The sequence below is a fragment of the Callorhinus ursinus genome, unplaced genomic scaffold (assembly GCF_003265705.2).
Source record: "Callorhinus ursinus isolate GAN/ISIS: 27379988/994484 unplaced genomic scaffold, GSC_fseal_2.0 scaffold1, whole genome shotgun sequence".
NCBI classification, from domain to species: domain Eukaryota; kingdom Metazoa; phylum Chordata; class Mammalia; order Carnivora; family Otariidae; genus Callorhinus; species Callorhinus ursinus.
In genome coordinates, this window is record NW_027397063.1 from 8,050,441 (window position 1) to 8,074,978 (window position 24,538).

The 24,538-nt window shown below is 37.6% G+C and overlaps 1 protein-coding gene across 2 annotated transcripts; it reads right to left on the reverse strand.

Annotated features, from left to right (window-relative positions):
• Positions 1-4,143: 4,143 nt before the first annotated feature.
• On the reverse strand, positions 4,144-20,459 carry HEMK2 (HemK methyltransferase 2, ETF1 glutamine and histone H4 lysine). 2 transcript variants are annotated; one of them, XM_025872481.2, is made up of 6 exons: positions 20,307-20,459; positions 18,252-18,338; positions 17,419-17,509; positions 12,230-12,313; positions 8,199-8,340; positions 4,144-7,169 (listed from the first exon to the last, which is right to left on the reverse strand). In XM_025872481.2, the coding sequence occupies exons 1-6, from the start codon at positions 20,438-20,440 to the stop codon at positions 7,063-7,065; spliced, it is 645 nt and encodes a 214-aa protein (XP_025728266.1). In that variant the 5' UTR covers positions 20,441-20,459; the 3' UTR covers positions 4,144-7,062. The 2 variants fall into 2 exon arrangements, with proteins under 2 accessions (XP_025728266.1, XP_025728283.1); XM_025872498.2 differs by lacking the exon at positions 12,230-12,313.
• Positions 20,460-24,538: the final 4,079 nt, after the last annotated feature.

The following is a 24,538-nucleotide window of genomic DNA, read 5'->3' on the forward strand; positions in this document are numbered from 1 at the left end:
ACAGTATCATCTATTTGTGCCTTTTCTTTTTATCAATATAAAGAGAATTTTTTTTCAAATTTCACCCTTTGACATTGTCTCTTAAAATTGATTTTTGCTCTTATGTTTATTATAGTCCCTATTTTCTACTTAAACATATTCTAACTTCTCAAATTGGACACTTAGTATATTAATTCTGAGGCTTTTATTTTAAAATAAGCACTTAAGGCTGTAAGTTTCATTCTGTTTTTACTTCCACTGCATTCCCTAAATTCTGATACTGAAATTATCATTCAGAAATTTTAAAAATGCCAATTATTATTCTTTGAGTTATGAATTATTCAGAAGCATGTTTTGAATTTTGCAAACGTATGAAGTTTAAAAATTTAACTTTTTCTTAGTGATTTATAACCTAATTGTATTATAGTCAGAGAATATAGGCTATATAATACTGATTCTTTGAATTTTATAGGGACTTGCTCTTGGCCTAATACGTAATTAGGTTTGTAAACATCCCATGTATACTTACGTATTATCTAACTGTTGGTTCCAGAATTCTATATTGTAAATCCACCTTATATCTATTGTTCAAATCTTCTACCTTTATCATTTTCGTGTACTCCCCGATGCAGTAGTGATTGAGAGGTGATGTGAAATCTTCCTATATGATAGATTTGTCGATTTATACTTGTATTTCTATTTTTATTTTATACAGTGTGAGGCTAGTTTGCTAGTTGCACTCAAGTTTAGAACTGTGAATATCTGCCTGGTGAAGTGTAAATCTTTTATCATTCTTTAGTGCCCATTTCTAACAATGCATTGGGGCTGTTGGTATATGAGCTTCCCAGAGCTGCTGGAACAAAGTGTCACAGAGTAGATAGCCTAAAGCAACAGAAATGTGTTCTCTCAGAGTCCTGGAGGCCAGAAGTCTGAAGTCAAGGTGCCATGCTCTCTATGAAGCCTCTAGGGAAGAATCCTTTCTAGCCTCTCCTACCTTCTGCTAGTTGCCAGCCATCCTTGGCATTGCTTGGTTTGCAGACTCATCATTCCAGTTTCTTCCTCATCTTCACATGGCATTTTCTCTATCTGCATCTCTACATCCAAATTTCCCTCATCTTACAAGGACACCGGTCACATTGGATTTACGGCCCACTCTAACCCAGTATGATGTCATCTTAACTTCATTTCATCTGCAGAGACCCTCTTTCCAAATAAGGTCACATTGACAGGTTCTGGTTGGACATGAATCTGGGGGAGGCACTATTCAACCCAGTACAGTGAGCTATTAAGGGAACTATCTTACCTTGTTGATTTGTCTGATATATCTTCCTCCATCACTTTATTTCCAGTCTTTTTCTTTTTTAAAGATTTATTTATTTATTTGAGAGAGACAGAGAGAGGACAGTGCGTGTGTGCAAGTGGGGGGAGGGGCAGAGAGAGACTCTTAAGCAGACTCCCCACCACCCACGGAACTCAACACAGGTCTTGATCTCATGACCCCGAGATCATGACCTGAGCCAAAATCAAGAGTCGGACGCTTAACTGACTGAGCCACCCAGGCGCCCCCCATTTGAGACTTCTGGGATGTTTTTCCTTTTCCCTGAAACACACCTTTTGTTTATTTGTTTGTTTGACAGAGAGAGTGAGAGTACAGGCAGGGGCAGTGGCAGAGGGAGAGGGAGAAGCAGACTCCCCTGCTGAGCAAGGAGCCCGATGTGGGGCTCGATCCCAGGACCCTGGGATCATGAACTGAGCTGAAGGCAGATGCTTAACTGACTGAGCCACCCAGGTACCCCTGAAATACACCTTTTAGAAGTTCCTTTACTGTGGATCTCATTGGTAAACTCCCTCATTTTTATCTACTTTTACAAACCTTACTTGTCAGAGTTTTGTTGGAACCCAACAGATGGACCATTACTCCCAACACTTTGAGGATGTTACTCCACTAGCTTCTGGCTTCCTTTGTTGTGAGGGTATTATTCCACCGGCTTTTGGCTTCCTTTGTTGCTGTTTAAGAAATCTGTTGTTGGGTGCCTGGGTGGCTCAGATGGTTAAGCATCTGCCTTCCGCTCAGGTCATGATCCCGGGGTCCTGGGATCGAGTCCCGCATCAGGCTCCCTGCTCCTTGGGAGTCTGCTTCTCTCTCTCTCTCTCTCTCTCTCTCTCTCTCATGAATAAATAAATAAAATCTTTAAAAAAAAAAAGAAATCTGTTGTTACTTTATAGTTCCCTGGTAGCAGTGTTGGCAAACATATTAAAGGGATAAATGGTAAATATTTTGTAGTTTATGGGCCATGTGGTTTCTGTGGTCTAGGCTGTGACTACTCAGCTTCTGCCTCTGTAGGCTAAAGCAGCCACACACCATACTTGAATGAATGGCCAGGGCTGTGCTCCAGTATTTTAGTTACAAAATGTTTGCCAACCCCTGCTGACCAGTGAGTCGTTCCTTCCCTTTGATTAACTTTTAAGATCGCTTTGCCTTTGATGTTTTGCAATGCCACTATGCTATGGCTAGGTGTGGATTTCCCTTTATTTTGTTTGTGCTTCTGGAGTCTGTCTTCTTTTTAAAAAGTCAATTCCGGAAAAATATTAGCCATTATCTTTTCAAATATTGCCTTTCTTACATTTTTTTCTTTTTCTTTTTAAGATTTTATTTATTCACTTGACAGAAGGAGAGAGCACAAGCAGGGGGAATGGGAGAGGGAGAAGCAGGCTCCCACGGAGCAAGGGTCCCGGGACCCTGGGATCACGACCTGAGCCACCCAGGCACCCCGTCTTTCTTACATTCTTTTTGGGACTCTTGTGTGTTTTATCCTTCATAATCCTTATTGTTCCTTCATATTTTCCTTCTATCTCTTTGGGCAGTACTTGATGAATTTTTTTCAGTTCATTAATTCTCTTTTCAGCTATTTACCCTGTCCATTGTGGGTTTTGATTTTAGGGACTCTGTTTCTCATTTTTTAAAAAGTGACTTTTGGGAAAACTTTTTATGAAAGCTGAAGATAACTGGTAGGTATGTATTTATCAGAAATGCATACATGTTTGCTGAAAGATACAAATGTGGTCACAATGATACAAAGCTAGAAGCAATGCAGATATTCAACAGTAGAATGGATAAATTTTGATATATTCATACAATGGAAGTAATGAGAATATACAAAAGTGAAAATGAATAAATCATTGCTGTGCACAACTGCATGGAAGAATCTCATAAAAACACTACTGAATGAAAGAATCTAGACACCAAAGAGTATATATCATATGATTCATTAATACAGGTTCAAAGTAGGAAGACCAGATCTGTAGTATAAGGAACATAACACAATTCTAAGATGGCCTGCAAGGTTCACTCCCACAGGTGTACATGCATTGCGTCATCCCCATCCCTTGACTGTGGGTAGGACTTGTGAATGACTTTATTTCTCTCTGTAATTAGGTTACATAAGGTCCCTCATCAGTTGAGTTTGGATAATTAATTAAACAGAAGAGTATACTGGGTGAACTTGACCTAATCAGATGAGCCCTTTCAAAGAAATTCTAGGCTCTCACTGTAGATTTGGAAGGTTGAGAAATTCTCCTGCTGGCCATAAAGAAGCAAGCGACCATTTTGTGAACTACCTGGGGAGGTGATCATGGTACAAAGATTCAAGAGAGGCCTGTAGAAGGTGAGAATTATCGCTAGCCAACAGCCAGAAAAGTGACTTTAGTCCTACGACCACATGAAAAAGGACCCTGAGCCCCAGATGAGATCACAGCCATGACCAACACCTTTCCTACAGCCTGGTGAGATTCTAAGCAGTGAATCCAGCTCACTATACCCACACTGCTGACCCAGAGAAACTGTGAGACCTTAAATTTGTGCTAATAGCAGTAAAGTCAGAGCTGTTAGTTATGCAGAAATAAAAAACTAACACAAAAAGCCAAGCAATGGTTTCCCTTGGTGGGTGGGAGGTGGTGACTGGGAAGGAAATCTGGTGGAGCTTCTGGAATGCTGGTCATGTTCTATTTCTTGATTTGGGTGTAGTCTAAATGGATGTTGACTTCATAAAAATCCATCAAGCTAGACACCTAAGACATATACAATCTATAAATCTATGTTCCACCTCAATACAAAGTTTACATAAAAAGAAAAATGAAAACAGAATGGAGATAGGCATTGGTATGTATTGTATTATTTTATATGCAAAGTAATTTTAGCATATGTATGAATCACATCCTACATCTACACATAGAATGATTTACATTTAGTCATAAAGGTTCCTAACATGGCTATATTTCTCTTAATCTCTTCCTGAGTCTTTTCAGTCCTGTCTAAATTTTTCTTTTTTCAGTCCTATCTTAATTTGTATTCCTTTTTCTTCCCAGTGTGAGAAAAAAAGAAAAAAAAAGTAAAAGAACTATAACTTAATTTTGCAATGGAATATTATCACTCCTTTGTTTTAAAATATTCTGTTTGTTGTTTTTGTTCTTGTTCTTTTTCTTTCTTTTTTTTTTTTGGTAAGCACAAATTAACACTAATACATTTCCATGTCTCTATTTCTCATTTTTAAAAGTCGACTTCAATTTGTTCTTTCCAGTTTCTTCTTGTATGAGCTTTTCTTTATGTTAATTCTTTAAACATGTCAAACATTCCACAATCTGAATATAACAATTCCACTGTTTATATACCTTAGGTGTCTGTTTTTTTTTTTTTTTTTTCTGCTCTCATTGATTGTAGCTTCTTGGTGAGCAACGGTTTAGATAGTTTTAATGTTGACTTTTTCATGTTAATGTTCCTACCTCACATAAATAGGATGAATTAAATCCTACAACAGAGGGTAGCACAATCTATAATAGTAATAGATTATTACTATTTTTCTTTTCATTCAAGGTATGACAGTTTGTTTTGCTGCTTCTCTTGGGCTAAATGATGTGGTTTTACAGGTCCTCTTTCTTCCTGTATTTAACAGCTCTTTCTGAACACGAAGAGAGCTGGATCTGCACCTCTCCTCCTGAAGGCTCCGGGTCACAGTTCTGACCACCAGGACACAGCATCCACTTTTCACGCTAGCACTGCTCTCTCTTGTTTGCAGAATGCAGGTATTGCCCTGTCTTTAATCACTGTATTAGTGTGCTAGGGCCACTATGACAAATACCACAGGCCGGGTGCTTCAACAACAGGAATTTATTTGCTCATAGTTCTGGAGGCTGAAGTCCAAGAGCAAGGCGTCAGCAGGTTGGGTTTCTTCTGCAGTCTCCCCGCTTGGCTTGCAGATGGCTGCCTTCTCAGTGAGTTTCATGTGGTTTGCTTCTGTGTGTGTAAGCATCCCTGGTGTCTCCCTATGTCCTAATCTCTTGTAAGGAGGCCAGTCAGATTGGATCAGGACCCACCCTGATGGCCTCCTTTAATCTTAGTTATCTCTTTGAGGCCCATCTTCAAATACACTCACCTTCTGAGGTTCTGGGGATTAGGATCTCAACATATGAATTTGGGGGGGGACACAATTTAGTCCATTAACAGTTATGCATGTGAAGTTTTGGGGTCATTTATGTAGCATTTCTATGTTTTTAATCTCCTATGTTGACAGTCGTCTTCTATGTGAATTTTAAAGTGTTTCAAATGTTATCTGAAAATATTCAAGACCCCATTCTCCAAAATTATAACTAAAGACCCACAATAAAGTTCTAAGTTTTTTTAGACTTTTTTTTTTTTAATTGTAACATTTCAGATGACTATTTCTGGGAAGGGGAATATATTTACAGATATTAGATTCAAGTAAATACTAATTTTGACATCTTTACTGCTTAAAGCCATATAAGCAAATTGAAAGAAAGTGTTTGGGAGTCAGATGTGTCTGAGTGCTGCCATACTGGCTTTACCCTTTAACTACTCTGCTTCTTTGAACAAGTTATTTGACCTTTCTGAAATTCAAAGGAGGGTAATTCCACTCTTTCTGTGCATTGTCCTAAACATTAAATAAGAATGTGATTTAAAACAATAGTTCTAGGGGCGCCTGGGTGGCTTAGTCAGTTAAGTGTCTACCTTCAGCCTAGGTCATGATCTCGGGGTCCTGGGATCAAGCCCCGTGTCAGGCTCTCTGCTCCGTGGGAAGTCTGCTTCTCCCTCTTCCTCTGCTGCTCCCCCTGCTTGTGCTCTCTCTCTGTCAAATAAATAGATAGATCTTCAAAAACAAAAAAAACAAAATAGTTCTAAAATTTGGTGTGCTACCTTAAGGAACACTAGGAAGCACGTTTTAAAAGATGCCATTTTTAGGTCTGTTCAGCAGAGGAGTCCACGGGTCTATGGTCGGGCTTAGGAATTTATAATCTTAAAAAGCTTCTCCAGTTGATTCTGAATGTAGCCCAATTAAAAATAAATTCTAGATTCCACTCACTCTGATCCTACACATATAGGCAAGAAGAAAACAGAAATATATGACAAAGGATAAAAGGTAGGAACAATCTGACCAGGGAGAAACATGGAGGCAGAAGGCATTCCAAATAATAGAAATAGAATGTAGACAATGAACAAGTGAAAGTAAATTTTAAAAAATTTTAAATGAAAACCTTTTTAAAATTATATAAGTCATACGTTATCATTGTGCAAATGCTAAGAGAGCAAGAGTCCCCCGTTCCCTCCTGCCATGTATCTTCTGAGACGTTCCGATGTTCACATACACACATACCCTCTCTGCTGGGTTTCAAAATTATACATACAGGATCATACTCTTTTGTAATTTGCTTTTTTCCCTCAATAGTACATTAGAAACACCTTCAGACCTGACTCATGTTTAGTGACTGGATACATCACTCATGTTCAGGTTTTATATGTAAAATGCAAATAATATATATTCTATATGCATTTACTGGCACTTATGCAACTATTTCTGTAGGCTTGATTACCTGGGGAAAAGGGAATGCAATGCCCTTCCCACCTTTTTCTATATAACCTGACAATTTCACTTGTTAATGAAGAAATGACTTCAGTTTCAAAATATGTGAAATACATTCAGTTTCTCTCTATATATATATTCACATATATATTCAATATAATATATATTATCAATATATAAAATCAGCATAATACACAGCACACACAGTAAGTTAGGACTTGGTAAACTTCAGGACTGAGAGGAATTCTTGGCCTGCTTGCCTGGAAAGTGCAATAGTCCCTTGTAGACCTCTTGTTGTCATTGTTTTCAAAATTTCTTCTAGAATAAAAATTAAAAGGTAAAATCCAATTAAAATCATCTAGTAAAGAGTGTATGATCACTAAACAGTTTAATGAGATGATAAACGCAGACTATTTACAAATTCTACTTACCTGAGGAAACAATGTATACCAAGTAAATTTCTATTAAAATGGACTTCGGTCAAATGGGAGCACCTGCATTTGCAAGGTGTCGTGGAGAGCTCTAATCATACTGAACGCTTGCTTTGCAGTGGTGGCCTACTCTGGACTCAACAGAAACATTAATTACACTTGTCATTATAGCAAGTAATTAGTTTAGTTGCTTGGCTCCAATCCTGGCCTTTCCTTTGGGATGAAAAAAGTCAATGAAAGTAGGACAAACTGTACAGTGACATTAAACAGTGAAAGTAAATGAAATAGCTTATTTCTTTCAGGTATATTGAAAAAAGGAACACCTTCCCTTTTGTAAATAAGTGATACTAAAAAGACTGAATTAAGAAAATGGACTTACAAACAGAGCAAAACTTAAGTAATCATTATGTGATTTGAGGGGCTAAGGATGTAAGGTATAAGATGAAAATCAAACTTGTGTACTGAAAGAGAAGAAAGATTTTGGTCAATTTTGTATGGAGTCATCTGAAAACCAAGATCTAAAAATCCATACCATGAGCTAGCTTTCATAACAAAACTTCACATGAACTAAAGAGTACATAGCGGAATTGTCAAGGGCATGTAGACTACAATGTGGAGAGAAAATTCATAATATTCAGGGTGAGGTGTTAAAAGAAGAAATTACAGATTTTGTGTTTGAATATTATTTTATCAAATAGGGGGAAAACTGTCCTCTCCCTTTAAAAAAATACTACTTTCTAAAACCAGAAAAAACTGTATCTTAGAAATCTCTCTTCTTTCAATATGAATGTTATGCTTGTGTGAGCTGTTGTCAGTGATTATATTTACAGTATTTCAGGTTACTTTATAGTCTTTAACATTATTAACTTTTGATTTCAGCAAAGTAAGTGGTTAAAAGATAACTAGTCTGGATTACCTGGATTGTTTTCTTTAATGGTAACCAGATAGAATAATCCTCTTGGCGACAGAAGATCTGGAGCCAGTGGGAAGAATCGGTCCATGACTTCCCGACCATTTCTGCCACCAGCCCAAGCGGCTTCTACTCCATGACTTCCTACCTGTGACCATTTAAAAAAGACCGTTTTGTTTTGATTCAAGTTACATTTAGAATCACACACAGAATCTTCTTGACAAGTAACATGCACCAAACAAGTATATACTTTGTATTTTACTGTTGTCCAGGAGGCAGAAAAGTTGAATCTGTGCCCCACCATTTCCTAGCCCTATGACCTTATGGAAGTTTGTCATTTTTGTGAATTAGTTCCCTCCCTTATCTGTAAAATCAGAAAAACAATAGTTTTAACTGTTAAAGTAGAAAAATGGTAACAAATTAATTTTTTCCATTGCTAGGAATAACAGAGGAAATATATTTGAAGTTTGAAAACAGTGCTCTGCAAATATCAAGTGCTTAGTAAACGTTGTTACTATTTATGCAATATTTATATTGATAGACATCGGTGATTCTTATACTTAACAATCAGAAAGAAACTAACAGGGAAATCTTGCATTATAAGAGATCTACTCTGCAGGAAGTTTGTTGAAACTACATGTCCTGCTGCATCTGGCTCTCTTCTAGATTTAAAGTATGAATTGTACAGACCTTTTTAAGGAACCTATTTAATATATAAAGGTTCACCAAAGCATTTTTCCCCATAACAATCTAATTCTATCGTAGAAACAAAACACATGAGAGTTCATACGGTACTAAATCTTTAGATTCTTATCACTGTATATCATTTTCAAAACTAAAGAATATTTTAAAGAAACCATTCAAAAACTAGTTTAACCCTAACAATTATTTTCCTTCTATATCCTTCAATGGTTTTGTCCATATTTTAGTTTAAAATAATGGTATACAATCATGCCTACTGCTTTTATTCATTTAAATGGTATATATTTCTCCATTAAATTTCTTTATACCTGTAACTATATACGTATATTATTTTATAAATAAGGGAAATACATTCATATACCTGCTTTTTAAAAAAATTGCACTTTCCCCTTTTACTGTTTTGCTTGTCTGCTCCTTCCCCATCTTACACACACACACGTTTTTTTCTTTTTTTGTCCATGTTTTACAAAGACAGGATTATATTCTATATTTTTACCCCATATCTTGCTTTTCTCACTCAACAATACCTTAAGATGAGCTCTTCATGTGATCAGGTGTGGTTCTGACTTACTCTTTTAATGGCTGCCTAATATTTTATTTTTTTTAAAGATTTTATTTATTTATTTGACAGAGAGAGAGAGTTAGTGAGAGCAGGAACACAAGCGGGGCTGTGGGAGAGGGAGAAGCAGGCTTCCCGCCGAGCGGGGAGCCCGATGCGGGGCTCGATCCCAGGACCCTGGGATCATGACCTGAGCCGAAGGCAGATACTTAACAACTGAGCCACCCAGGTGCCCCTGCCTAATACTTTATAATGGAAAAATATCATATCTTATGTAGCTATTGATGAGCATCCAATGCATTCATTTACTTAAATTTTTTTGTATCTAATTTTTTAAAAACATTTATTTGTTTTAGAGAGAGCGAGCAAGGGAGCAGAGAAGGGGCAGAGGGAGAGAATATCCAAGCAGCCTCGTGCTGAGTGCAGAGTCCCATGTGGGGCTCGACCGCACAACACATTAACATCAGGACCTGAGCCAAAACCAAGAGTCGGACACTTAACCAGCTGAGCCACCCAGGAGCCCCTTTTTGTATGTAATTTAAATTATTCTCATATCTATCATAAACTTTTCAATACAATTTTCCACAAAGTAAATTATATTAGGAAATTTATTAGTTCCTCTGTTTTCTGTCAAGACTTTCCTCCTAGAGACTTCCCTTTCCTGGCATTCCTAGAATTACTTTTCTGGGGCTCCTGTCTTCCTCTTCCTTGGTATACCCCCTTATTTTGGTGGAGCCCATTCTATGGATGTTTCATCAGGTAAAGTGGTCTGTGGAAAGAGCGCCTGGTGATAAGGCTGTCTTTCGTTATTCTCTTCCAGAATGGACTAGTACCCCTCTGTGCTAGACCCTGTTTATATGCCTCCCCAGGGATGCTCAGCCAGGTTTATCTGCTTCCCCTTAAGGGAAGATTTCCAGGCACCAAGCACATTCTTACAGACCACAGAGGGAGGGTTTCCATCCTCACACGGAGGAGTCACGTTTGGTCGTCTGCTGTTTGCCTGCTACCTGAGCCTTGCTGTACCTGCTCTTGATCCTTCATAGCTCACGGGCACAAGCCAGAAGTACCTAACCTCATGTCTCTACATATACTAGTAAGTATAGCCACAATTTTTTATATGCACAGACTCCCATTATTTTTATATTATGTCTCCTGGATCTAACCTCTAAGTCTCTTATCTTTTGCCTGCATGATTTCCTTTTTTATCTTCATGCTCTGTGCACTGAAATCTTTCATCTGGTTTCCAGGACACTGATTCAGGTCTTGACAGAGACCAGATTCTCTTTTAATTCATTTCCTAGTGTTTTATTTTGTAAAACATGTTTTTAAGCTCAAGGAAATCTTCGTTGTCCTACACTTTGATTCTGCCGTCCAGCTAACTGCTTAGCTCATGGGAATTACAACAGTAGCTCTCGCTGTTGGGACTGTGAAAGAGCCAAGGTCCTGCCTCCTCCCAATCATCTCCATGTTCCAGCAGCTGTAAGGCTCAGGAGAAGCAACTATGGAGCTTAGTAGTGGGAATGTGGGAGAAAGGAAGCCCATACATGTCCCCATGTTCCCAGAATCTCCTCTTCATTCACTAGTCTTGCCAGAAGTTTGTAGACCTGATAGACCATGATTTACTTAACTACATCTCCTCTGTTACATATATAGGTTCATATTATTTGTCATCATAAATAAACATGCCATAAACATATTTTTGTTAATGTCAACTTTTATTCTGTTGAATGATTTTTTTCTTTTAAGATTTATTTATTTATTTGTCAGAGAGAGACAGCAAGAGAGAGATAGCGCACAAGCAGGGGGAGTGGCAGGCAGAGGGAGAAGCAGGCTTCCCGCCGAGCAAGGAGCCTGATTCGGGACTTGATCCCAGAACCCTGGGATCATGACCCGAGCTGAAGGCAGAGGCTCAACCGACTGAGCTGTCCAGGGGTCCCTTAAATGATTTTCTTAAATTATATCTCAAGGACTGAAATTATTGGACTGAAACATTTTTATCACTCTTGATATTTATTCACATAGTCTTTCCTAAAGAGTTGTATTAAGTTGCATTGCCCTCAATCTCTGTTCACCTTATGACTTTCCTTCTCAAGTGAGTTCCTGTGTCAGAGGAGCAACAAGTTCTTAGTTGCTTAGCTGCCTTTAGTAGTAATAGCAGCTACAGAGACTTTTGCCATCTTAATAGAGGAGAATGTAATGTTTATCAGCCTTGCCAGAGAATGATTCCTCGATGAATAAAACAGGATCATGAATAATTCAAGGAAAGCTAGCCTTAGTTCGTTATTAAACTTTGTCTGCCTTGACCATTCTCTCTTTAAACTGGGATATGATTTACCTCTTCATTATTGAGATTTTCCAAATCATATATTTCAAGATGTTTCTTTTCCCTACCTGAAATAAGAGCCACCCCCAAAACACCTGTGAAAGGAGGAAATCGTTGACTTTCAGAAAGAATTCCTATAAGGAATTTAAGGATGATTTAAAATAATGTTTTGCAAATTTGCCATTCATGGTAAAGGACACACACACATGCAAATTTAAACATATGGCCTGATTTTGATGGGAATTTTAAGGATGAATATGGGTCACTGTATTTCCATTAGTTTGAGATTCCTTTCCTACATCTACCAACATACTTAATTATTGACAATTAGGAGTAATATCAGACCAGTTTGTGTTACTCAGCAGCTGACTAATGTCATATAATGAAATTCATTGGATTTTATAAAGAAAATAGCTGAAAATATTAATAATTAAATCTTGTTACATGTCTTACCTCTTCAGGTGGAGTCACTACATAGGGGGGATTAAAGACCAGAAGATCAACTTTTTCCTTCAATCTTGGTAGTAAGCCTTTGACCTAAACGTTTCAATAGTCAGAATTTTAAGCTGGACTCAGAATTAAAATAGATAAATAAATAAATCTTTAAAAAGACTTTCTTCCCATGTTTTTAGAGAACAATGTGTTAGAGGGCTAAAATTGTAGACAGAGATGGAGATAAATATTTTTACATTTTCATTCAGATATAGATTATATGCATTTACCTAAAAATAGGAAATTAAACTATTTAAGAGAATGAACATAAAATGCCCAAAAGCCTCTGCTTTTTGACAGCTCATATGTTTACACTCTGGGTTCACTTTTAGAAGGTTAAATAAGGAAGCAAGCTCTCCTATGTTCTATATCGATATACAGATACTTTAAAGCTAGTGCTCTAACTTAAATATTTATTTTCTATAACCAAGAGAAATGTTTTATGAGATGACAAAAAACATCAGAAGATACATACATGTGTATATATATTTATATATATTTATATTTGCTTTCTACTTTAATTACTCATAAATGTACTGGCTGGAACAATTAGATATCAAAGAAAGGACTAAAAAAAGTAGAAGAGACACTGAAAATCTCAGTTGTTTGGCATTTTGTAAACCTTTAAACCACTGGGTGCAATTTTCTGTGGAACCACAACAAAAATGTCTTTTTAAACAAAGTGCTTTTAGGGCACGATGCCATTTAAAGTATTCCTTTGATCCCTCTGATGACTGAATTACATACATACTCACAAAACCATGTCTGGTGGGCGCCTGGGTGGCTCAGTCGGTTAAGCGACTGCCTTCGGCTCAGGTCATGATCCTGGAGTCCCAGGATCGAGTCCCGCATTGGGCTCCCTGCTCAGCGGGGACTCTGCTTCTCCCTCCGACCCTCCCCCCTCTCATGTGCTCTCTCTCTCATTCTTGCTCTCTCAAATAAATAAAAATCTTGAAAAACAAACAAACAAACAAACAAAAACCATGTCTGGTCATGTCACTCTGCACTGTCACAGGTACAGTAAAGTAAAAACACCACATCTGGATAGGTTTTCACCCCTAAAGCCATTTCCTTCAATTACCACATTGTACAGACTCTTGCCCATGAATTTTGAGGCTGTTTCTTTCTTTCTTTTTTTTTTTTAAGATTTATTTATTTATTTGAGAGAGAGAGCAAGCGCATGTGTGCACATGCAGGAACGGGGTACAGGGAAAGGAAGCAGACTCCCCACTGAGCTCAGAGCCTGATGCAGGGCTCAATCCCACAAACCGTGAGATCATGACCTGAGTTGAAATCAAGAGTCGGACACCTAACCGACTGTGCTTAACTGACTGCGCCACCCAGGTGCCTCCTGAGGCTGTTTCTTGAGATGGAATAGCTGACGTACTTCAAGGCAGGGTCCAAAGTGTTAAGTATTTCATTAACATTCTTATAATTCTCTCATATATGCACAGGGACCTACCATTATTTACTGAATATTTTTCATTAAATGGACCTTTTTCTGTTAAATAAGTTTGTTCTAAAGGGAAATCAGTATTACTTCCTGGAAATAGAAATGACTACAAGGATAAATATGATATAAATAAAAAAATGTTATGGTTATAGTTACTGCTGCCAGTCTGAGAGTGACCCAGGCCATCTGTCTCTTTGTTAAAGAGACATTTGCAGGGAAGCCTGGGTGGCTCAGTCGGTTAAGCATCTGCCTTCAGCTCAGGTCATGATCCCAGAGTCCTGGGATCAAGGCCCGCATCAAGCCCCTCATCGAGCCCTGTATCGAGCCCCGCATCTGGGTCCCTGCTTGAGCCTGCTTGTCCCTCTCCCTCTCCTTCTATCCTGCTCGTGCTCTCTCACAGCCTCTCTGTCTCTCAAATAAATAAATAAATAAATAAATAAATAAAATCTTTAAGAGAAAAAAAAGCGAGACATTTGCAAGTGTTTAAAAGGTGTTAAAACTGAGACCTTCTCCCAGATGTAATCAAAATGGCTAAAGGAGAATTAGAGAGGAAAGAGCTTTTATGTGATTCAAAGTTATTTAATACTCAGTCATACCATCTCGGTACTGGGCACCTCACTGGGCTATTTACACACAGTGTGAAACACCGCCTTACAACTTCCATTTTATCCAGGTTTCTAAAAGCAATTCTATGTTTGTCATCGTAATAAGCCTGTTAACTATACAGTTCAAAGAAAATACACGAATAGCATCTTTGAGGAGATATTACAGAGGTAACTTTTCTTTCCCTATTTATTTAAAAAGTGAAGAATAACATTTTTGAGGGAAGTGATTCAGGTATACCCTTGTCTGCAAGTAGGAAGGTGACTAGTGAATCTGCTGTTCCTTTCAGTAGTGATACTGCAGTGAGGAAATACATTTGAAATAACCAAAAGCTTTATTTTCAATTACATAAAGAAATTAAGTTTCTCACATTGTTAAAAAAAAAAAGCCCAGAAGGTAATTTTCCAGAAATGTTGAGTAAGGAAACTAGAAAGGAATTTGCTTTGTAATTGTTTATAATGGATCTGAGGTACTATATACTAATAATCATTGCAGTACTGGATTTTAAATAAAGGAAAAAATGGATATTAAAACATGGAAAATGATGTAGTTTACAAAGGAAATGGATTTAGATAAGGACGTCACGGTAGGCTGGGTATAGGGTCTAATCACACACGTCTCTCACCCATCCATATTCAGCTTGTGGGTGGTCTTAGAGCATTAGAACAGATCCAAGAATTGGGAAGTAAGCACAAAAGGCCTCTGGCAAGAAGTTTTAAATCCATATAGCAAAATGTACTTTATTCATATGAGAGGCTCTTTTTCAGAGCCCCTGAACTCTTAATTTTTTTTTTTTTTAAAGGAACACAAGCAGGGGGAGTGGGAGAGGCAGAAGCAGGCTCTCCACTGAGCAGGGAGCCTGATGGAGGGCTCGATCCCAGGACCCTGGGATCATGACCTAAGCCGAAGGCAGACGCCTAACGACTGAGCCACCCAGTCACCCCGAACTCTTAGTTTAAATCCAAGTTTAACTAAATCACTTGTTCGGTATTCTAGCACAGAGCACATGGAAAGAGAGAGTGAAAATGCCACCAACAGGTAATAGTAAAATAAGACAACATAAAGCAAGTGAAGAGAGAGACAAAGAGGAGAAGAAATAAAAACTCAAAATCACTGCAGGCTCTAGCTACTCAGTGTAAAGACACAAAGCCCTGAATAAGCCTCATTATCACACCTAGCACAGAACAGCAACTAAGGTTCATATTAATGACCCTGAATCAATCAAAGGTAAAGTTATGTTTAGTTTGTTTTAGGAATATAAGGAAAGGCATATGACATATCTGAAAAAAGTCTTTTTTCTAAAACTAAAAAAGAAGCAAAATAAAAGGTACTACTTTGTAAACAGGTAAGCTTAGTTATCTAGAACAATGACTTTGTATCACGGCTGTGATAATCTATGCTCAGTGTTCTGAATATAAACAGAGAGTTCTGTAAGTGGATCATAATACCTATGCTAACGCTTACTTCCTTCTTTCTTTGTCAGTACTCAGTGTCACCATCACCGGGAACCACTGAAACAGCTGACTCTGGCATGGACTACCATGAGCTGTGAGACCCCTAGATTTAGATTCCCATGGTCTGGGCTTAAATTCTGTATTTAACACTTTATTAGTTATGTGACTTTAAAAAATGAACCTCACCTCAGTTTCTACCTCTGTTAAAAAAAAGATATTCTGAATTTCTTGTATCTCTAAAGTTTTATCATTATATCAAAAACATATATTTAACACTAATCATGGACACATTAAAGAAACAAGTTAAAATTTTAAAGGGCAAAACCACCACAGTGATCCCATGTAAATCACCTGAGTACCTTTCTTTTTTTTTTTTTTAAAGATTTTATTTATTTGAGAGAGAGAGAGCACATGAGAGGGAAGACGGTCAGAGGGAGAAGCAGACTCCCTACTGAGCAGGGAGCCCGATGCGGGACTCGATCCCCGGGACTCCAGGATCATGACCTGAGCTGAAGGCAGTCGCTTAACCAACTGAGCCACCCAGGCGCCCCCTGAGTATCTTTCTTGATAATCTAGTTTTTAATAGCAGTCACAAGTTCTAATAGGTAAGAATTTTTTACATATTTGGCTTAATTCCTTCCAAGCTGAAAAGTCATTTGTGAATTTAAAAAAGCAGAAAAGCTAAATACTCTTACCACTGTAAGAATAATACAGGTCAAGAAGCACAGAAAGCGTTTTTCTTATCCCTACCTGGTACATGCTGTTATGATTTTTTGCTTACAAAAAAGCACTTATAACAACAAAAATCCAAAATTATCCACGTCTTACTAATTAAAACATTAAAGGAAAACTGCAACTGGAAAATATATGTGTAACTTAAAATAAAACGATGGTTCTGTAATTATGATGTGTCGTTTTCACCTGCCCAGGCCTCATTCCCCTTTCTTCTGATTTTACCTCCTTGATCTCTGTTGGGTAAGCTCTATCTCCTCTCATTCTCAATCCATGTGGCTTGGGTAGGGCTTATCCCAATGCAGCTGCTGGGGTGGGACTATGACTCAGGCCTAAACCAGTCATCTCCATATTTCGATCCCCTTTGGCCATAGTGAGAGACTGAGAGATGGTATATGATCTAAGATGATCCAAGCAATACTCATTCTGGGGCTTGTTAGACTAACTGAATAGAAAGAGTTTCTTTCCACGGAGGGGTGAGGGAGGTGTTTGCTGAGAAATAAGATACAGACATGCAAGTATCTTCTTACCATGAAGGGAGACTACCCAGAAATAGAGCCAATAGAGAAGTTCAGAGCTAAGAAAAAGATGCCTATCATATCATTTGAGTTCCTGGAGCCAGCTGTGCCTGAAGCTACACTCTCTTTACTTAAGCCAGTGTGAACTGGATTCTCTGTCACTTCTGACCAAAAGATGACTGATCCTTCCAAGACAGTAGAAATTCCCTTTGAATATTGGACAAGATGAATTACAACAGTCAAGAATTTACTTTGTAAATTATGGGGTATACTATTTAGTGGATTAAAAGTTAATTAATTAATCACCCAAGCTTCTTTGACCTAACCATCTTAACCTTAACTTATTTGAAAAGGAAATTAACTATTATTGGACAAGGATGAACAGCTCACCAAGTCTGTAATTACTGGTTGAATGTGGACTTTGTTACAGTGTGCTGTCTCCAGAGTGCAAGCTGCTGCCTCAGGGTTGATGTCAGTGCACCTAGAGACAGAAAAGAAAGAAAACTATATCTTACGACCATGAGGCAAACCTATTACTGAAAAATTAAAAAACGTTCCGCTGCTTTTATACAAAGCAGATTTAGAAAAAAATTAAAATGCTTTAATAATGGTGAAGGAAAAAAAACAAAGATTTGTCATATGAATGAAAAAGAATGTTATATTGATAAAATGTGCAAGAGTAGAAAATATACATACATGCATACACATCTGAAGGCATTTACTAAATTATGAATCCAATGATTACTATGCCACCACAAAAATGAAATTTAAAAGGAATTTTTGAAAAATAGTCATGATACCATATTAAATGAAAAACATAGGAAATGGGGAAAAAAAAGAAACACACTTGGACCACATGTGGTAGAACCGGAAGTGACTTTTATTTTCTTCTTTAAACTTTCCATATTCTCAAATTTTCTTAAAAAATTTAAGTAACTTCCAATTTTTTCTGCTAATCAGGCTATTTACCTAAAAAATTTCAAATTTAGAAATACCCTAAAATTATTTTGTTGCTTCTATAATTATGTAGTATGATGGAAGTTTTGGACATGTAGTTATAATTTTTAGGGAAGAATAATTCACAATCTGAGTCCTTATTACACTTAAGTAGACCCTTTCAGGTATATATTATTTATTTACAAAAATGATTTCATTAGAGCGGTCATACCCCTAGTGAATTTCTTAGTGGAAGATATGGATGAATTTGATATACTTACACTTACATGTACAAAGCTTGAGGACCTATCATAGAGGCTAGGAATGCAGATACCACTCCAGACCCTGACCCTACTTCAAGGCATATTTCCACTCTAAAAAAAGCAAAGTAAAATAAATATGAGTATAGTAGGATAAAAATATACATCCCAGAAAATGACTCTCAATCTACTTTTAATATGTATTTTTCCAGCATCCCTTGTCCACAAATATATGGAAATATAAAAGAAATTTATAAACACACTAATTTCTGACAACCACTTTGTGCTCATTTAATTGTTTCACTCAAAATTGTTTGGAGTTTGTAATTTAAGTCCATAAAATAAATGGCTTTCAATTAATTTCTATAAAACATTACATAAAAATTATGGAATAAGGTTGAGGGTTGAAAATATTATTTATAGGAAAAACATCAACCCTTCTCACAAGGAGCTCCTAGTTTAGTATTTCCCCCAAATGATAGGGTTAGTAGTATTACATTATTTATTTATGAAAGATGTTTCCTCTGTCATTTAAAAGCACAGAACATTCACAAATCCATTAGCATATCCTAGGGAAAAAAATTCCTTTCTCTTAATAGATTTAGAGCAGCAAAGAAATTCCTTATTTGTACAGCTGTACACTGAACTGGGAAAATATCAGAGTATCTGATCTTAGAATATTAGTAGTAACTTTAACATGCTTTTGAATAAATTCTTCATTATACCGTATTTATCTTTCAATTAAATTTATTTCCCTGCCTATAACCTACATATGCATGGAAAGCGCCAATTATTTCTATCACAGAAATGGGTTTGATGGGATTTGGGAGGTCTCTCCAGCAACTAACTCCTCAAACAACTATCCAACTACAAACTCTAGCAGCTTCTAACTTTTGGAACCAGTCCACATTATCTGACAAAACTTTATTCTGTGGGAAGTTCTGTTGATTATTTGAAAAAAACTATCATGCTTTCATAAACAGAATTCCAAGACCAGAAAGAATCTGACTTCACAACAAAATCAGCTCCTTTCACAGCATACTGTGCAATGCAATTTGTGCTTGTAAATCTTTCGGGAATATCTTGAGACTAAAAGACTAATTATAAAAATCAGTACTGTACCATTCTATATTCCAGTAAATCCCAAAGTTCCATCGTTTACAATGGAAAGCTAGTTTAATAAGAGTTGGGGCATTTTATATATGGAAAAATCTGACCAGGTTTAAGAGAGATAGACAAACAAAATAGAGAAATATAGATCTCTGAAGTCTGACAGCTGTTTCATCTTGAGAAAACCAATTTCAAGTCCTGATCTTTAAATAAATCTAATTACTCAAATTCCTTTCATTAAAAAAAATTACAATGACTTTTCATGTCATTTAAAATTTATGGGGGCACTTGAACAAGTCAATTTTATTATTTACAAAGTGCTCGGGAAAATTCCATAGGCTGCTATGTAGTTATTTAAATTTTTAAGTTAAATGAAAAATTACGTTCTGTGTCGTGCACTAGCCACCTTTCAAGGGTTCCGTAGCCACACACGGCTAAGCGGATATTGGTACAGGGCCGAGAACGCTGTTCAGTGGGTTTAAAAATACTTCTCCACGCCTGGATCTCACCACCTCATTTCATTTTTGTGCCCTTCCGTTGCTACAGGGTGCTTTTGTGTACGGAGTAAATTAAATACGACGCAGCTTTTAATATTTACTAAAAATTTTAATATTAATAAGCAATATTTTCGTAATATTCGGTTTTTGAACGTGTTATAATATCGCTGCTCGCGGGGGCTTGCGTTCTTCAGACTAACAGCTGAAAGGAAAAGATACACGCCGGCGTGGAAAGGAGCTAAGGAGCTCCTGCGACCAAAACAACACCTTGGCAAAAGTAGGTAGCTCCCTGGCCCGCTCTTTACAGGTAACTACAGGAAAATCGTCTGCAACGGCATTCTGGTGTCAGTGTTCGCCGAGGACGCTGACACCGCCCCAGGGCAGACAGCATCCCTCCTTTCCCTGGCTCTCCTTCGCCGCCGCCTCTCCAGGACGCCCGAGCCCTCTCCCGCGGGGACCCTCGCCCTCCTCGCACCCCCTCAGCTCGGCCGCTGCTGCCTCGAGTGCGTCCAGCAGCAGGAACGTATCCTCCGCGGGCTCGTACACATTGCTGAAGGCGCCGCGGCCCACGTGTCCGTGCCGCGGTGTGGGGAAGCTCGGAGACGCCATCTTCCCTCTCTCCGTCCCACGCGCATGCGCCAAAACTGCGCGTGCGCAGGCCCGGCAGTGGGTTGCGGAGCGCCGGATGCGGAGAGAGGAGTCCGGGCTTGTTATTTCTAACAGTTTGTCAGTAAATGCTCTTGGAATTTCTAAGTAACCAGCTTTATAATCTGCAACTGCTGACATTTGCTTTCTTATTTCGAATATTTAAATTTATTTCATTTTGTAGATTAGCACTTGATGCAGGGCGTCCTCGACTGTTTTTGACTAAGGGGAGTGTTTTTATTTCTTTATTATACATTCAAGTTTTCTTCTATTTCTTGTTTGCAAAGAATTGAAAAAAATATATAGTGGTTACTAAATTTTACTTTTGTTTTTACATCAACTGAACTTTAAGCTTTGAGCTTTAAGATTTTTTTCTCATTTAATTTTCTGTAGTATATTATAAAAATTACCTTCCTGTTGTTAAATCCTGAAGGCACTCTTTTTTTAACTCTAGCAAGATGATTTTTCTTTTAATATCCTGCTGAATTGGAATGCTAATAATTTAGCTTTGTTTTGATTATGCTATCCTCACAGGATGAGTTAGGACATTGTTTCTGGAACATTTGGTAGAACTCGCCCATAAAATTGGATGGATTTAGTGCTTTTTTTAAGTGGATGGTTCTCTGCTGTTTGGGGGCATCTTCTATAGGTTTTTAGACTATTCAGGCATTTGCATTCTTTTTAAGTCAATTTTTGAAATTTCCCAATGAAACATTTTTACATCTAGTTTTTAAAATTTGGGTAATAAAAATACAGAAAAGTACTCAGATTCCATTTTTTAAAACCCTGAGTACTTACCACCCAGAATTGACAATAGCACTTTCTCATATTTCCTTAAGAGTTTTTATTTTATTTTTAAAATACATATTATATTATATATTATTATTTAAAATGTATGTTAAATATAATATAATATTTATTATAGGGAATTAGCTCACATGATCATGGAGACTCACAGACCCAAAATCTGCGGAGCCGATTTCCCATCCTTAAAAGAGTTTTTAAATAGATGAACTAACATAGGACAGATGAAGTCTGCATTCGCCTTCAGTTCCATTTTGTAAACCTCTCTCCAACCTGATTTCTCTCATGAATTTAGCATGTATCCCGCCAATAGATGTTTTTATGCTTTTACATTCAGATATTCATGAGCAGTGTATGGTTAGTGTGTCTTCAAATTTGTTTCAGTGGTAATAGGTTGGACAAACTGTTCTTCCCATTTCTTTTTCACTGAAAATTTTCACTCTGTGTTTTCATGTATATAAAGTTAGTTTATTCCTTTTCATTGCCAGATAGTATTATATGAAAATATAAAATATCCTATCCGGAATGGATAAATATCTATTGGTAAGCATTTAATCCTCTCCAGATTTTCACTATTATAAACAATACTGTAATTAACTTTCTCAAACATGGTTTTTTCTGATCCTTCTGAAACAAAAGTTTCCTGGGATTCAAGCCAGAATGGATTAGCGTGTTGTATACACATTTTCATTATTACTAAACATTTTCGAATTTCCAAATTTCTTTCCAAAGTAATTGTGCTTGGTGTTGGTGGCAGACTTAATATTTGATTTAATATTATTAGACTTATTTTTAAAATTTATTTTAAATTGAATTGGCCTGATTGTGGTTGAGTTTAGGCATGTGTTCATATGATCTTCATTTGAATTTCTTCCTTTGTGAACTGTCTGTTCATTTTTGCCTATTTTTTCCTTTTTAATTTTGTTTTTATTTTCATCAAAGTTGATACGTGCATAATTTAATAGGCCAAATAGTGCTACATGAGTTATTACGAAAAACAGGCCAGTCTAGTACACCAGCATCTAATTTCTCATGTCTCATTCTCCAGAGATGACCATTTTCAACTTTTAGCTGTTTCTTTGGCCATTTATCCATATATCTATGTACTAAGCTTATAATGATACTACTTCATTTCTCAATTTTCGCATTATCTGTTGAATTCCCATGATGGAAGGTAAAGTTCATGTGATAGAAGGCAAGAAGTTGATTCTCCTGCTGCCAGTAAACAAATGTAATTGCCAGGCCCCCTCTCCCTATCTTCCCAATATGGTTATATTGTGATTGAGTGATTGATTTTTACATTATTCTGCCTATAGAAATGCTACCTGGAAGTGATTTCTCTATTATACCTGTTACTTTTCTTCCTTGCACAACTTTTTGCTTTTCCTTGAAGTTAATAATCATCTGGTGTATTACTTTCCTAGGGTTGCCGTAACAAATTACCACAAACTGGATGGCTTAAGACAACAGAAATTTATCCTCTCAATTCTGGAGGACAGACGTCTGAAATCAAGGTGGTGGCAGGGCCATGCTCCCTTATGAAGGCTCTAGGGAAGAATCCTTCCTTGCCTCTTCTAGCCTCTGGTGGTTGGCAGCAATCCCTGGCCTTCCTTGGCTTGCAGCAGCAGCATAACTCCCATTTCTGCCCTGGTCTTCATGTGGACTTCTTTCCCAAGTGTCTTTTCTTTCTCCAAACCTCTTTCCTTATAAGGACACCAGTCATGGGGTTTGGGGCCCACCCTAATCCAGTATAACCTCATTTTTTTTTTTAAGATTTTATTTATTTATTTGACAGAGAGAGACAGTTAGAGAGGGAACACAAGCAGGGGGAGTGGGAGAGGGAGAAGCAGGCTCCCCACCGAGCAGGGAGCCCGATGCAGGGCTCGATCCCAGGACCCTGGGATCATGACCTGAGCTGAAGGCAGACGCTTAACGACTGAGCCCCCCAGTCACCCCTAACCTCATTTTAACTTGATTACATTTGCAAAGACAGTCTCTCTCTCTCTCTCTCTCTCTCTCTCTCTCTCTCTCTCTCACACACACACACACACACACACACACACACACACACACACACGCATGGGGTGGGGTGGGGAGAGTTTAGGATTTCAGCATATCTTTTTTGGGGAATGTAATTGAACTCCCAACACCTAGTAATAACTGCTCTTTCATTTGCATAGTTTTCCATATAACACAGTTCAGCCTCAAAGTCTTTTCTAGTTGTTTACCCCCTGCCTGCCCTCTACCCCATCCCAATACATTTAAAGACATTGAGCATTCTGGGTATTTCTGTCTAATCTATTTAGGCACCAATATATGTCTCTGGGATTCATCCCTGGGTTCTGTTTCTTCAGCTCTATCCTCAGTCTAGCCCTTGCTCTGGTACCAGGATGGCTGCATCTTACAGCTTCATACCATAAATTCAGTGGCAGAGGTCTTTTTCAGTTGCTTGCACTGAAGTCCTATCATTTACTCCTTCTTATTGGCCCCAAATGGGTTCTGTGCTAATGCCTGAATTGATCCTGTGGCCAGGTAGATGATGAAGTGATTTCCTCACACCTGTCTTGGGGCCTGGAGGGAGACCTCATCACCACCAGATAGCCAGAATGGTACTCCAAGAGCAAAATCATGGTGCTGATATGGGTGCTGGGCAAAAACACAAAATGCATACTACATGGAAGTGTCTCACAAATGGTTGGTGATTACTTCCCTCTGGCTTGCTATTGCCTTTTTCTTTTGTTTACAATATTTTTTACTATGAAGATATTTAAAAATGATTAAATCTGTTTTGGGGGGTTTCTTATTTTTGTGCTGTGCTTAGAAAATGCTCTCAAAAAAAGTTTATTTTCTGGTTTCAAAGTATAGACTTTATTAATTGGATCTACCTCATTAACTAGGTCGTTAGATCTTTTTTTTTTAAGACTTTATTTATTCATTTGTCAGAGACACAAACGGGGAGCTGCAGGCAGAGGGAGAAGTCGGCCCCCACTGAGCAAGGAGTCTGATGCAGGACTCGATCCCAGGACCCTCGGATCATGACCTGAGCCAAAGGCAGATGCTTAACTGACTGAGCCACCCAAGCTTCCCCATGCAAGTCACTTTCTTAATATATATATTATATATTTTTAATATATATTTATATATATTTATATATAATATATATTTGTATATATCTTATATATTTTACTTTTCATCTTGTTGAATACTTGGTGGACTTTTTCAATATCAGTATCTTTCATCAATTCTGGGAAATCTATT

Excerpts from the sequence above, each read along its gene's own strand:
- HEMK2 (XM_025872481.2), bottom strand. The coding sequence starts at position 20,440 with ATGGCGTCTCCGAGCTTCCCCACACCGCGGCACGGACACGTGGGCCGC. Across the intron at positions 12,314-17,418 it reads AACCAGTAATTACAGACTTG|GTCAAAGGCTTACTACCAAG; the intron begins GTGAGCTGTTCA and ends TGAAACGTTTAG. Across the intron at positions 8,341-12,229 it reads TAGTGACTCCACCTGAAGAG|GTAGGAAGTCATGGAGTAGA; the intron begins GTAAGACATGTA and ends AAATGGTCACAG.